The sequence below is a fragment of the Chiloscyllium plagiosum genome, unplaced genomic scaffold, assembly GCF_037043375.1.
Source record: "Chiloscyllium plagiosum isolate Xiang-an unplaced genomic scaffold, Cpla_swu_hap1 HiC_scaffold_1, whole genome shotgun sequence".
NCBI classification, from domain to species: Eukaryota; Metazoa; Chordata; class Chondrichthyes; order Orectolobiformes; family Hemiscylliidae; genus Chiloscyllium; species Chiloscyllium plagiosum.
Window position 1 is genome coordinate 75435420 of NW_028270139.1, and position 14674 is coordinate 75450093.

At 40.5% G+C, this 14674-nt stretch overlaps 1 protein-coding gene across 6 annotated transcripts in view; it reads left to right on the forward strand.

Annotated features, from left to right (window-relative positions):
* fip1l1a (FIP1 like 1a (S. cerevisiae)) overlaps positions 1 to 14674 on the forward strand; it is a 120031-nt gene that overhangs the window by 103979 nt on the left and 1378 nt on the right. For all 6 annotated transcript variants that reach the window (XM_043690917.2, XM_043690926.2, XM_043690936.2 and 3 more), the window contains one exon: positions 12262 to 12417. In XM_043690917.2, coding sequence (XP_043546852.2) covers positions 12262 to 12417 — 156 coding nt within the window. The remainder of the gene's footprint in view (positions 1 to 12261; positions 12418 to 14674) is intronic.

Here is a 14674-nt window from a genome sequence, read left to right on the forward strand (position 1 = left end):
TGGAATCCCTTGTTAAATGGAAGAGGGCGGCCTATGTAAAGATGAGGCGTGAAGGTTCAATTGGGGCGATTGAGAGTTATAAGGTAGCCAGGAAGGACCTGAAGAGAGAGCTAAGAGCAGCAAGGAGGGGACATGAAAGGTCCTTAGTTGGTAGGATTAGGGAAAACCCTAAGGCTTTCTATAGGTATGTCAGGAATAAAAGAATGACTAGGGTAGGAATAGGTCCAGTCAAGGATAGTAGTGGGAAGTTGCGTGTGGAGGCTGAAGAGATTGGGGAGACACTGAATGAATACTTTTCGTCAGTATTCAATCAGGAACAGGACATTGTTGTCAATGTGAGTACTGAGTCACAATTAAGTAGAATGGATGGCTTTGAGGTATGTAGAGAAGAGGTGTTGGAAATTCTGGAAAGGGTGAAAATAGATAAGTCCCCTGGGCCTGATGGCATTTATCCTAGGATTCTCTGGGAAGCAAGGGAGGAGATTGCAGAGCCATTGGCCTTGATTTTTATGTCCTCGTTGTCTACAGGAGTAGTGCCAGAAGATTGGAGGCTAACAAATGTGGTTCCCTTGTTCAAGAAGGGGAGTAGGGATAACCCTGGTAACTATAGGCCGGTGAGTCTCACTTCTGTTGTGGGCAAAATCTTAGAGAGAATTGTAAGGGATAGGATTTATGAACATCTGGATAGGAATAATGTGATCAAGGATAGTCAGCATGGTTTTGTGAAGGGCAGGTCGTGCCTCACAAACTTTGTTGAATTCTTTGAGAAGGTGACTAAGGAGGTGGACGAGGGGAAAGCAGTAGATGTGGTGTATGTGGATTTTAGTAAGGCGTTTGATAAGGTTCCCCATGGTAGACTACTGCAAAAAATACGGAGGTATGGCATTGAGGGTGAGTTGGAGGTTTGGATTAGGAGTTGGCTGGCTGGAAGAAGACAGAGGGTAGTAGTTGATGGCAAAGGTTCATCTTGGAGTGCCGTCACTAGCGGTGTTCCGCAAGGATCTGTTTTGGGACCATTGCTGTTTGTCATTTTTATAAATGACCTGGAGGAGGGGTTAGAAGGTTGGGTGAGCAAGTTTGCGGATGATACAAAAGTCGGAGGAGTTGTAGACAGTGAGGAAGGATGTGGTAGGTTACAGCGGGATATAGATAAGCTGCAGACCTGGGCAGAAAGGTGGCAAATGGAGTTCAATGTAGCTAAGTGTGAGGTGATTCACTTTGGTAAGAGTAATAAAAAGATGGGGTACTGGGCTAACGGTCGGATACTTGGTAGTGTGGATGAGCAGAGGGATCTTGGTGTCCATGTATACAAATCTTTGAAAGTTGCCACCCAGGTAAATAGTGCGGTGAAGAAGGCATATGGCGTACTGGCTTTTATTGGTAGAGGAATTGAGTTCCGGAGTCCTGAGATCAAGTTGCAGTTGTATAAGACTCTGGTGCGGCCGCATCTGGAGTATTGTGTGCAGTTTTGGTCGCCATACTATAGGAAGGATGTGGAGGCACTGGAACGGGTGCAGAGGAGGTTTACCAGGATGTTGCCTGGTATGATCCATATGGACTTCAGTAAGGTGTTCGACAAGGGAGACTGGTTAGCAAGTTTAGATCTCATGGAATATAGGGAGAACTCGCCATTTGGATACAGAACTGGCTCAAAGGTAGAAGGCAGAGGGTGGTGGAGAACAGTTGTTTTTCAGACTGGAGGCCTGTGACCAGTGGGGTGCCAAAAGGATCAGTACTGGGTCCACCACTATTCTTCATTTATATAAATGATTTGGATGCGAGCGTAAGAGGTATAGTTACAAAGTTTGCAGATGACACCAAAATTGGAGGTGTAGTGGACAGCGAAGAAGGTTACCTCAGATTACAACGGGATCTTGATCAGATGGGCCAATGGGCTGAGAAGTGTCAGATGGAGTTTAATTTAGATAAATGTGAGGTGCTGCAGTTTGGGAAAGCAAATCTTAGCAGGACTTATACACTTAATGGTAAGGTCCTAGGGAATGTTGCTGAACAAAGAGATCTGGGAGTGCAGGTTCATAGCTCCTTGAAAGTCGAGTCGCATGTAGATAGGATAGTGAAAAAGGCGTTTGTTATGCTTTCCTTTATTGGTCAGAGTATTGCGTACAGGAGTTGGGAGGTCATGTACAGGACATTGGTTAGGCCACTGTTGGAATATTGCGTGCAATTCTGGTCTCCTTCCTATCGGAAAGATGTTGTGAAACTTGAAAGTGTTCAGAAAAGATGTAGAAGGATGTTGCCATGGTTGGAGGATTTGAGCTATAGGGAGAAGTTGAATAGGCTAGGGCTGTTTTCCCTGGAGTCAAGATGAGAGTGGTGCTGGAAAAGCACAGCAGGTCAGACAGCATTCGAAGAGCAGGAAAATCGACATTTCAGGCAAAAGCCCTTCATCAGGAATCTGATCTCCAGCATCTGCAGTCCTCACTTTCACCTGTTTTCCCTGGAGCATCGGATGCTGAGGGGTGACCTTATAGACGTTTATAAAATCATGAGGGGCATGGATAGGATAAATAGACAAAGTCTTTTCCCTAGGATGGGGGAGTCCAGAACTAGAGGGTGTAGGATGAGAGGAGAAAAATATAAAAGAGACCTAAAGGGCAACTTTTTCACACAGAGGATGGTACGTGTATGGAATGAGCTGCCAAAGGAAGTGGTGGAGGCTGGTACAATTGCAACACTTAAGAGGCATTTGGATGTGTATATGTACAGGAAAGGTTTGGAGGGATGAGTCGGGTGCTGGCAGGTGGGACTAGATTGGGTTGAGATATCTGGTCGGCATGGACAGGTTGGACCAAAGGGTCTGTTTCCATGCTGTACATCTCTATGACTCTATGTGCAGGTTAGGTGAATTGGCCATTCTAAATTGCGCATAGTATTCAGGGATGTGTAAATTAATCAGGGTTAAAAGTAGAGTAATAGGGTAGGGGAATGGGTTTGGGTATGTTACTCTTTGGAGGATCATTGTGGGCTTGTTGGGCTGAAGGGCCTACTTCCACACTGTAGAGATTCTATAAGCCAACAACTCAAGCATTTCCTTTTGTAAATGTTGATGGTTTTGGAGCAAAATCCATGTTGATCAGTTCATGAATAATCTGTCTTATATAATTTTGTTTGTTGTTAAATACTTAATGTGAGGACTGGAGCCTGACTGGGTGAATACACCTGTCCAAGCAAGGCAGCCATATAGGCTGACGTAAACCTGACAGGGCCAGGCAAATGGGACTGCACTCTGATTACTCAAAAGACAAATTTGTATTTGTGTTCTTGTTCCATCCAAGTCTTTGACAAACTATATGATATATATGTCTCATATATTACTGCCTGATCAGTGCATGAGCTGCTGAGTGTTGTAGGTAGGTTATGTTTTAAATGTAAACCTTTGCAGATATGAGTAGCAGCAGCACTGTGATCCTGATAGTGCTACATTGGTAACTGTACTGAAATGACTGACCTGAGGTATTTAACAGCCTGTTTGACTATCCTCTGCAGTAGCAGCTTTACAGTGCTACTGTCTCTCACTCCATAGAAGTATGGCAACATTAAACAGACAGTAGTAATCCTGCAGAACACAGCAGATCATTAATCCTTCTGCAGCACTGAAGCCAGGTTCTCTTGAGCTGATATGACTACCATAGCAACCTGTGTCTCATTTGCCTTCAGTCAGGAAAAAGAACTTGCCTCCTTTATTGAGCATCCTCCAGGAGAACCTCTAGCAAGGCATCTCTAAGGCATGAAGATAGATTTACCATAGTCTCTTGCATGCCGGTGTGTGAGAGGGTAATGAGCAGAATCACTCCTGCATTGCAGAGAGTGAAGTGCGGTCTGGGTACCTTGTATATATTGTGCCTAAAGTTTGGACTTCAAAGGTCCTGGTGAAGAACAGAATGTATTGTCAACCCCTACATGAAGATGTAATGAGTTGAGAAGAATATAATTGCTTTGGCAAACACAATTCATCCACGACTAGAAGTTGTTCCCACTTTTGTGTCTTTTCGCCCTTCACCTCAAAGAGCAATTTTTGCCTGGGGTTGCAGCACCAGGTGAGCTGAACCGTTGCAACATTTTTATCTGACTGTTAACAGGACTGTTTTTCCTGCAACAAATCTAATCTAATCTGAGGAGAAAGTGAGGTCTGCAGATGCTGGAGATCCCTTTGATTCCTGAAGAAGGGCTTATGCCCGAAACGTCGATTCTCCTGTTCCCTGGATGCTGCCTGACTTGCTGCGCTTTTCCAGCAACACATTTTCAGCTCAAATCTAATCTGACACAGCCTTCTTACTGTAAAATAGCTTTAAATTAAGGGGGGGTAGATATAGGACTGAAGTTAGGAGTAGGTTCTTCACTCAGCGAGTCGTAAGTTCATGGAATGCCCTGCCAGTAGCAGTGGTGGACTCTCCCTCTTTATGGGCATTTAAGCGGGCATTGGATAGGTATATGGAGGATAGTGGGTTAGTATAGGTTAGGTGGGCTTGGATCGGCGCAACATCGAGGGCCAAAGGGCCTGTACTGCGCTGTATTCTTCTATGTTCTATGTTCTAAATGGCCTTGCAGTTTAGTATAACTCTTTAAAAACTATGCAGGGCTAAAGAGTTGAGTATACTATATTGTCAAAATAACACAGCATTTCAGAGTCTCACATTTGCAAAATATTCAATATGTTTTATAGAGAATAGCTACTGGTTTCATGGGTTCGAATACTCAAGCTCCACTCATGGCAAGTTTAGCAGTGGGTTGGGTATTTAATAAAGTGGGATGGCACAGTGCCTGAACCCTGCTGCCTCCCCAGTTCTATCAGAATTGAGTTAGTGATAGGAAGGCCATGATTGGACTTGTTGTCATCCTGCCACCTGAGGACAGTGAGCCCTTAATGAGTGTTAGCCTGCAGCTGGAATCGACCCTGTGATTGACAAATCTATCAGCATGCCCAGCAGGTAAAATTGTGCAGCTTGCTTATGGTGTCTCATGGAGGTGGGGTCCCATGTTCCACTTAATTTCTGATAAGAAGGATGTTTGAAAGCAAAGGCTGCTAAGAACCACCCAGCTACCCCAGCTTCTAATACCTCTGACAACTCTTCCCATCCCATCAGAATGTTTCCTTCTTTAACTGACCATTGCTTGGATGGGCCACCAATCCTGCACCTTGTTAGATATTGTTGCAGCCAAAGCCTTCACAGTGCTGCTGCTATTCAAATGAGCCACTAGCCAATGATTGGTTAGCAGTTATAAGTCGGCAAGATTTCTGCCTTCTCTTTGTCCTTGATCACAGGAGAGGCCTGCCACTAGCTACTTATTTGCCTGGATAGCATTCAATATTGTTTGGCATTCATGGACGAGTCAATGCCAGTCTCTCATCGACTATGCAGCCACCAGGTCCGTGACACCTCTATGAACCTCACTTACAGTTTCTGATTTGCGAAAATGTAGAGGTGGGTGGTGTGATGGCTTTTAACCCAGAAGCAATACAATAAAGAAAATTTTATCGTTTTTAAAAGATCTATGGAATCTGTAATTTTTTTGAATATTTGAGTTTTCAACAATTATAATTTTTTTTATAGTAAGAAATACTGATCCATTTAACCTTGTGAACTTTGATTTGGAAGCAGTACCAATATGTAGAAAGTTAAGATCTGGGCATCGTGTGGTTGCATACTGATAAGTGCTATAATAGCTAGACTGTTAAGGCCCACACACACACCCGCAAAAAGAAAACAGGTAGGAAGAAAGGGAACACACTGCATTCTTTTGACAAGATGCAATTATACTCGGGAAGGGGTCAGTTTTTCTGTTTGACAGAATGAGATAGGTGCTCTTGATGGCCATGCGCAAACTGACTGAATGAGGTCTAAAACCTAGAAAGCTCTGCGAATAGTTGTTGAAGAGCTGCCAAACCAACAACTGGGGTGTTGTTGTTTATCAGTTGAAAAGGAGAGACGTCTCATAGAAGTGTGACATTTGTGTGACATATCTTTTGGATTAACAAGGATGTTGCCAGAGTTGGAGGATTTGAGCTGAATAGGCTGGGGGTGTTTTCCTGGACCATCGGAGGCTGAGAGGTGACGTTATCGAGGTTTATAAAATCATGGGGGGCATGGATAGGACAAATAGACGAGGTCTTTTCCCTGGAGTGGGGGAGTCCAGAACTAGAGAGCATAGGTTTAGTGTGAGACAGGCAAATTTAAAAGGGACTTAAGGGGAAACGTTTTCATGCAGAGGGTCGTGCATACATGGAAAGAGCTGCCAGAGGAAGTGGTGGAGGCTGGTACAAATACAACATTTAAAAGTCATCTGGATGGGTATGTGAATAGAAAGGGTTTAGAGGGATATGGGCCAAGTGCTGGCAAATGGGACGAGATTAGGTTAGGATATTTGGTCGGCATGGACGAGTTGGACCAAAAGGGTCTGTTTCCGTGCTATACGTCTCTATGATTCTATTTAATGGGAAATTTATTGATTCTGTTTGAATCATCATCCATTTGTTGTTCATTCTTTTATGCACTGGTTCTGATTGTATTAAAGAAGTTACACAAAGTGAAATCTTGCTGTTAATCCTTTTTTAAAACCAGAAGAACTGTGGATGCTGGAAAGCTGAAACAAAGATGGAAATTGCTGTAAAATCTCAGCAGGTCTGGCAGAGGATAGAAATCAGAGTTAACATTTTGGGTCCAGTGACCCTCTTTCAGAACGTTTTTCAATTTCTGCTTTTGTTCTTGCTTGTAATTTGTTCCAGAGGAAGCATTCAGTAAATTTGGTTATTTTGCCACAATAGTCTCCCCACAGGTATTATAAAGTCACAAAAAAGTCAACATCATAATCTATAATTATATAGCACTTTTTATATTAAACCATTCAAAGCATTTCATGGGAGTAATTTACAAACACAGTTTGGTAATGAGTAACAAGAAGGGATATTCAAACAGGTCACTAAAACTTGATTTTAACGAGTGTCTCAAAGGAGGAGAAGGAGTTGTGTAGTTTATTCCAGGCTCATCGAAACAAGGAAAATAGGATCAGGAGTAGACCATTCAGCCCATCAAGCCTTCTTCACCATTCAGCATGATCGTGGCTGATCATTCAACTCCGTACCCCATTCCTGCTTTATCCCTATACCATACCCTTTGATATCTTGAATGGTGAAACCATCGCGGAAGAAAATTGTCTGAGGTGCAGTGGCCAGAAGAACGAGTGCAGAGATCTGAGGGTTGTAATACTAATGGCGGTTACAGATGTCACATGATTTGTGGCCATGAAGCATTTAAAAACCAGAATAAACATTTTAAAATTGAGGCATTGCCTGATTTGAAACCAATGTAGATCAGCAAGCACATGAGTGTTGGGTGAATAACACTGAAAAACCTCTGCTTAAAAAAAACTGCAAATGCTGGAAATGAGAAATAACAGAAATTGCTGGAAAAACTCAGCAGGTCTGGCAACATGTGCGGAGAGAAAGCAGAATTAACATTTAAGGTCCAGAGAAGTTCTGAAGAAGGATCACTGGACCTGAAAGGTTTCTGGTGCTTTCTCTCCACATTTAAGTTTTTCCTGAGAAGCTCTGCTGACAGTTTTGCAACTCAACGGTCTCAAGTTTCTAGATGTAAGTTTGCAAGGCTGGTAAGGGAAGCAGAACTATGAACAAAATTTCAGCAGCAGGAAAGTGAACGGGAATGAACACAGGCGATGCTACAGTCTTGAATATAGGCACCTGGGTGATGGAATGAATACATTATAGGGTACCAGGGTGCAAACAGTCTAGTGTCGGTGGCTAGATGTTGTGGTTGGTATTGAAGTTAATTGCTTTGTTCTTCCCATCATTTAGTTGGAGCAAATTTCTGCTCATTGATAAAGAGCATGACAAATTTGATACTGGAGGTAATGAGAAGAACTTTGTGTTGTCTATCTTAATGTGTACCCTGACACAGCTTCAGGTGTTATTATGGAAGGACAGCGTGTAGGTAAGAAATAGAGGCCAAAGGATAGGTCACTGGGGTATTCCAGAGCTCATGATGCATAAGTGATAAGAGAAATTCTCAAAGTCAAATTGCTCAATCATTTTCAAACTGCTGTCAGTCACCAAGTTGCATCTCACAGAAATTACTATATATATAGCCATGTCTTAGCCAGTTAACTTTTTTATTTGTCTATAGGAATTGGGTGTCACAAGCTGGGCCAACATTTTCTTGCTTATCCCTAATTGCCTTGCAGAATGTTAAGACATTAAATAAAAATTCTAAACTGAGAGAATTGAGTTTAAATGAAAATGTATCCCTCTCACTGAAGGTAGAGCTGATACCGTCACATTGGAAAGGGCAGTTTATACCATTGCATTGGTGCTGAACTCTGACACTAACTAGTGTCTGTCACCCAGGTCCAAACCAAGGAGTGGTAACTTGATCAAGATACTGATTAAATCCTTGATGACAGCTTCAGAAACCATAGTGGGAAGCAAGGAAAACATCTTGTTGACATACATGTAAATAAATTGAGAAAAGATTTGGAAAAGGATGAAAAGGTTAAACAAAAGTAAGAAGAACATGAGTTAGGCTGAAAATATCACTAGTATTATTTAAACATATTGCAATTTTGGAAAGTTATTTGCATCTTAAGCAACTGTGTCAGAGTAAGTACTGCTGCAAACACTTCTGAGCAGTAGTTTCCCTGTTCTGTAATCTAAAAAGGTAAGTTTACTATTTGTATTCTGAAAATCCATTTGAAATAGGTGAAAGTAAGGGTAGGTACAAACCTATGTTTCGATATGTGCAATATATTTATTTTATATGTCATATAGTAAGTTGCTTCAGTGCAGTTGTACGTTGGTTAGTTCTGGACAGCAGGTTTGTGTTGCAGAATGACACCAACAGCGCACATTCAATTCCTATATTGACTGAGGTCACCATGAGGTCATCTTCTCAATCTTAAGTCTTGCCTAACACACGGCGGCCTTCAGGTTAAACCATCACCAGTCATCTCTTTCTACTGAGACAACAGTCCTGTGTTCCTCTGGGTACTATGGTGACTTTACCTTTACCTTTATGTACTTCAATGGATTATTAAGACAATTAATAAACTTGTGTCTTTTTAGATTACAGAAGTGGTAAAGCTCCAAAGTGGTATCATGCTACCACATTGTCCAGTTAGCATTTCCATCTTATAGTCACAGAAGGTTAGCTCAGCAGTCTCCCATTGCTTCCTCATCCTTAAATCTTTAGCACAAACCCATGTTACCATGGAGAATGACAGTTGCTTGAACCTCTCTGCAACTGGTGGTACTGTGTTTACAGTTTCTGAAATTTATCAGCTGTTAACTTTTGGATAGGAATGGTCTGTCCTTTAATTTGTGTAGTTAGTGGTTGAGAGGAGGTCCTTGTAGTTTCACAGGGGACCTTGCCTGATACCAGTCAACTGAACAAAAAGTACACTTGTAAAACAAAAAGGTTCTCAAACTTTTGAGTGTACTATCACTGTCGGTGAAAAAAGCAATTGCAAATTGCTACTCGTCAATACAAGACAGAAATAAAACTTTGCTTCTCTCTTCCTGCTTACTTTTAACTTGTGTTCACTTCAGCTTTTACCTCTCTCTTGTTTGTGTCTTTGCATCTCTGAGATGGTCATAGAGATGTGCAGCACAGAAACAGATCCTTCGGTCCAACTCGTCCATGCTGACCAGATATCCTAAATAAATCTAGTCCCATTTACCAGTATTTGACCCATATTCCTCTAAACCCTTCCTATTCATGTACCCAGCCAGATGCCTTTTAAATGTTATAATTGTACCAGCCTCCAGCATTTCCTCTGGCAGCTCGTTCCATACAAGCACCACCATCTGCGTGGAAAAAGTTGCCTCTTAGGTCTCTTTTAAATCTTTCCCCTCAGATTTCCAGCTTCCACATATTTTGCTTTACTTCTGACTGCAAAAATAGTGGTTTTTGAAAATCTCTGACATCAAAAAACAGTTTGTTTAGGTCATGACATGAAAGTAATCTATCCACAAAATATTTTTGACCAGAATTCTTCCATTACCATTTATTGTAAGTAGATGCATATAGAATAGGTTATATGGTTCACAATCTCTAATCTTCCTTCATTATGCATATTAAATCAGGAATGATAATAGCCTGAGACCATTTAGGTTTTAAAAAATTTTTTTTTTAAACTAAACTTAGACTATTATAATTTGACATTGTGTTCTGAGATTTGCTGTCCCTGTGAATGATTTAAATATTTTCTTCTGCCTACTTTGTAAAACCATACTAAGTGAGTTTATATTCCTCCAGAGAAAGTTGAAATGTTGTTCTGTTGCCAGCATTAAGATGTTCCATAATCAGTAAATTATTGGTTTCCTTTCAGCAGTGATGATCTACTGTTTGATAAATGAATTAATGACTACATTTTAGCCAAAGCATTTCTAATAGGAAATGTATGTAGGCTTCAATTTTGCTAATTGTGAGAATATGCCTTTTCATTGAGTGTCAATGCTGTTTACTACTTCTGGCATTCTTCAAGCTTTCTGGCAGCTTTACATGCTTGTGAATGCTCTCCGCCACATGTAAGAGCTGACTCTTACAAGTTTGTTTCCTTCAAACACTCAACATTCTTGATGTCTGAAACATGTTTTACTTTCTATGAATCATAGTCTCTGGACTGTTTCTGGAATTGAAGCACTTTGACCAGAGTTGCCCATCAGGACTCTAGGGAACGCTATATTTCATTGTTATTTTAAATTTTTTTTAAAATGCATTTATTGCTTTCAAAATGTTGCTTGCCTATCTGAAATTCAGGCTTTATCATTTATTCCTTTTGTTCATTGTATTTATGTTTTTGTTATTGGTAGCAGTGCAGTAGTACTGTTAGGCATGTAGTGGAAATGTGCTTCATTTTGTTTCTCTATTGGCTTCAGTAACTTAGTTTTGAATCACCAAATTATCGTACATTAAATGATGAAAAGGACTTAAGGTAACCCAAAAATAAGTTTTAGAGAAGACCTCGTACCTTTTGCTTTTAGGAAAAAGGCACAAGGTGCAGCCCAACAGATTTTTCTCTCTTTAACAAAAATTGTGAAGTTACAAATGGGTTTAATGGACTGGATCTAAATTGCTTGGTAATTTAAAGAGTGGTTATGACGAGTTGGTGAAATTTTACAAAGGTGGATGTTTTCTTCCAATGTAACACACAATGTGTGACTTTCTTATCTTTTGTTATTTCCCATTAACTCTACTACAAATAGTTGTTTGAATTACTCTCAAGAATAGCTTAATCCACCTGAAATGATTTATCACATCAGAAAATAATTTTTGGTCCTCCTAAAAGCCTGAATTGTGAATCACAGAATTGTTATGATGCAGAAAACGTCCATTTAGATCACTGTACCTGTACCAGCTTGTAAAACAATCATCATTACTTAGTGCCAGTCTTCTGCTTTATCCCCAAATTCTTGCACACTTTTTCTCCAAATAATCATCCAATTCTCTCTCGAATGCATCTACCGAATCAGTTTTTACCACGTTTCCAAGCAGTGCATTCCAATCCCTAACCATTTGCTGTGTGGAAATGTTTTCTTACCTCACCCTTATTACCTTTGTACATCACTTTAAATCTATTCTTGTTCCTTTTACTGACCTATCTACTCTGTAGCAAGGGTCTGAAACAAGTTCAACATCACCCCCTTGGTATTGTGCACTGTGCCTTCATTAATAAAACTGAGGATACTGTATGCTGTCCAGCTATCCTGCCATCTTCAATAATCTGTGTACATATACACTCATCCCTCTGCTCCTGCACCCCCTTTAGAAAGGTACCACATATATTATCTCCATGTTCTTCCAATCTAAGTGTGTAGCCTCACACTTCTCTGCTTAGACCTCATCTGTCACTTTTCCATCCACTCCACCAACTTGTCAATGTCCTTTCCGAGTTTTACACTGTTGACCTCAGTTTATAATTCTTCCGAGTTTCATGTCTTTTGCAAACTTTGAATCTAACCCTTCACTGATGGTCTTTCCTGTCTGTGCAAATTTTGATGAATAGAAATAAACAAAGTATTTCTGCACAATAAAAGTAGAGATGTAATTTAGCCAGTTGTGGAATGAATAGTAAATATGTTTGATAGAAATCTGAAGATACTTCAACAGGGACATTTGTATAATGTTCGATGAATAGGGAGGTACATCTAATATATTTAAGAGGAAGAATCTTGTCATCATTGTAATTATATCAAGATTTTAATCTTTGTTCATTCCTCTCCACCCACAGTGATGAAGGTCGATATAGGCACAGAGATTATTCATCTGATAAAAGCTATGATCGTGATTACCATCATCGGGACAAGGTCAGCAGGGATAAAGAGGATCGGCATAAAGAGCGCCGACACCGGGACAAAGAAGAAGGGAGACACAAATCTTCCCGAAGGTGACAGAATTTATTGTTTCTAGTAAAGCTACGTATATTTTTATTTTCTTTAAAATGAAGCCATACTCCTTTTACACCACCTGTGTTATGATGCATCAAGGGATGAAACAGCAACAATGATGCTAAAATACAGATTCACATCTGGCCTACCATTATTTTTGTGCTGATAAAGGCGAGGGATGTTGGTGACAAAGCTGAACCCTTCCCACTTGAAGGATTGTTAAACCAGTCACAATACCAGAAGGTGAAAATGAACTTATTTTAATGACCGTTACTAGGGAAAGACACGAAGAAAATTGTTAGAATTAAAACAATTCAGAGAATCAGAAGAGGGGGCTACTGAGAGTGTATGTGCATTGGTTTTAATTTTTCAAATTCCAGAAATGCACCACCAGATTGGTACAAGGCAAATGTTACTCCCCCATTCAAGAAAGGATGGAAACAGTTTAGCTACCTTGTAGTTTTATGCTTTCTAAAATGTGTTATGCAAAAATGCTAGAATCTATTAGTAATGATGTTATAGCAAAGCACTTAGAAAATCTTAATGCAGAGCTAGCACAGTTTTGGGAAAGGGAAGGTATGTTTGACTAATTTGTTGGAGTTGTTTGAGAAAGTTACAAGTAGCATACACAAAGAGGAACCCATAGTTATATTGCCCTTATTTCTTGAAGGTATTCAAGGTGGTGTCACATCAGAGGTTACTACGCAAGTGTTCATGATCTTAAGGAGTAAATTAAGAGGATGTGTAGAAAGGATTAATTGGCTTAAAGGAAGCACAGGTTAGTTTTTAGATTGGAATGATGTAATATGTGGAGTGCCAGGGATCAGTCTTTGGGCCTCCACCACTTACAACTTATTAAATTAGATTCCCTACAGTGTGGAAATAGGCCATTTGGCCCAACAAGTCCACGCTGACCCTCTGAAGAGTAACAAACTCCGATCCATTTCCCTTTGACTAATGCACCTAACACTCTGGGCAATTTAGCATGGCTAATTCACCTGACCTACACATCTTTGGACTGTGGCAGGAAACCGGAGCACCCGCAGGAAAGCCACGCAGACGCAGGGAGAATGTGCAAACTCGACACAGACAGTCACCTGAAGCTGGAATTGAACCTGGGTCCCTGGTGCTGTGAGGCTGCATTGCCAGCCACCGTGCCACCCCAATTATATTTTGCCCCAATAAATGCCCCTGCCCCCCCCCCCATTTATATCTTGGATATAAATGACTTGGATAAGAAACCAAATATATGTTACTAAATTTGCTATTTGATGCAAAGATAGGTAAGAAAGATCAGTATGAACAGGATCTAAAGTCTGCAAAGGGTAGATATAGATACGTTAGGTCATCAGAGGAAATTTGGTAGATGAAATATAAGAGGAAAATGTGAGCTTGTCCACTTTGGCTGGAAGAATAGAATTAGCATATTATGGAATATTAGAATATAGATGTTTTGCTACACTTGTACAGAGCATTGGTTAAGCCATATTCACAGTTTATATTCCTTTTTTGAAAAAAGGGTGCAGATTTATTGAAAGCAATTTGGGGAAGATTTACTTGATTGCTATCTAGGATAGGGATTACATTGAGGAAATGTTGGACAGGTTAGGCTGTATCTATTGGAGATTAAATGAATGGGAGATGATCTTATTGAGACCTACAAGATCTTGAGAGCACTTGACAGGGTGGATGCTGAAAGGATGTTTACCCTTGTGGGAGAGACAGACTGGGGGAATACAGTTTTGAAACTGAGATTGAGAAAAGTATTTTCTGAGAGTCATGAATCTTTGGAAATTCTTTTACCCCAGATAGCAGGGTGAGTTGATGTTTTTAAGGAAGAGGAAGATTTTTGACTGTTAGGGGAACCTAAGGTTTTTGGGGTAAATGGGAATGTGGCATTGGTTTGTGGCCTCAAACAGCTTGTTCAATGGAGGAATAGGCTAGAGGGACCAAATGGCCTACTTCTGCTCCTAATTGTTTCTTTTTGTAGGTTCATATGTTTGTCGGAACCAAACATCTTGGCTGAGTCGAGCCTTGCTAAAGCACACAACTATAAAATTGCACCATTTCTTCATTTCCTACCAAAACTAATTAATAAAGTGGTAGTTTTTCAAAATTAATTCTACATGGTTGATGGATTTTCAAGAAGAATTAGATCACAGAGTGCCCAAGCTCAGTGCAATGAAGATGAATTTAAGCAGCAAGAGTGCCTTTCAACTGTTTGCTAAAGCTAAATTTGAATCCAGGTTCCCCCAT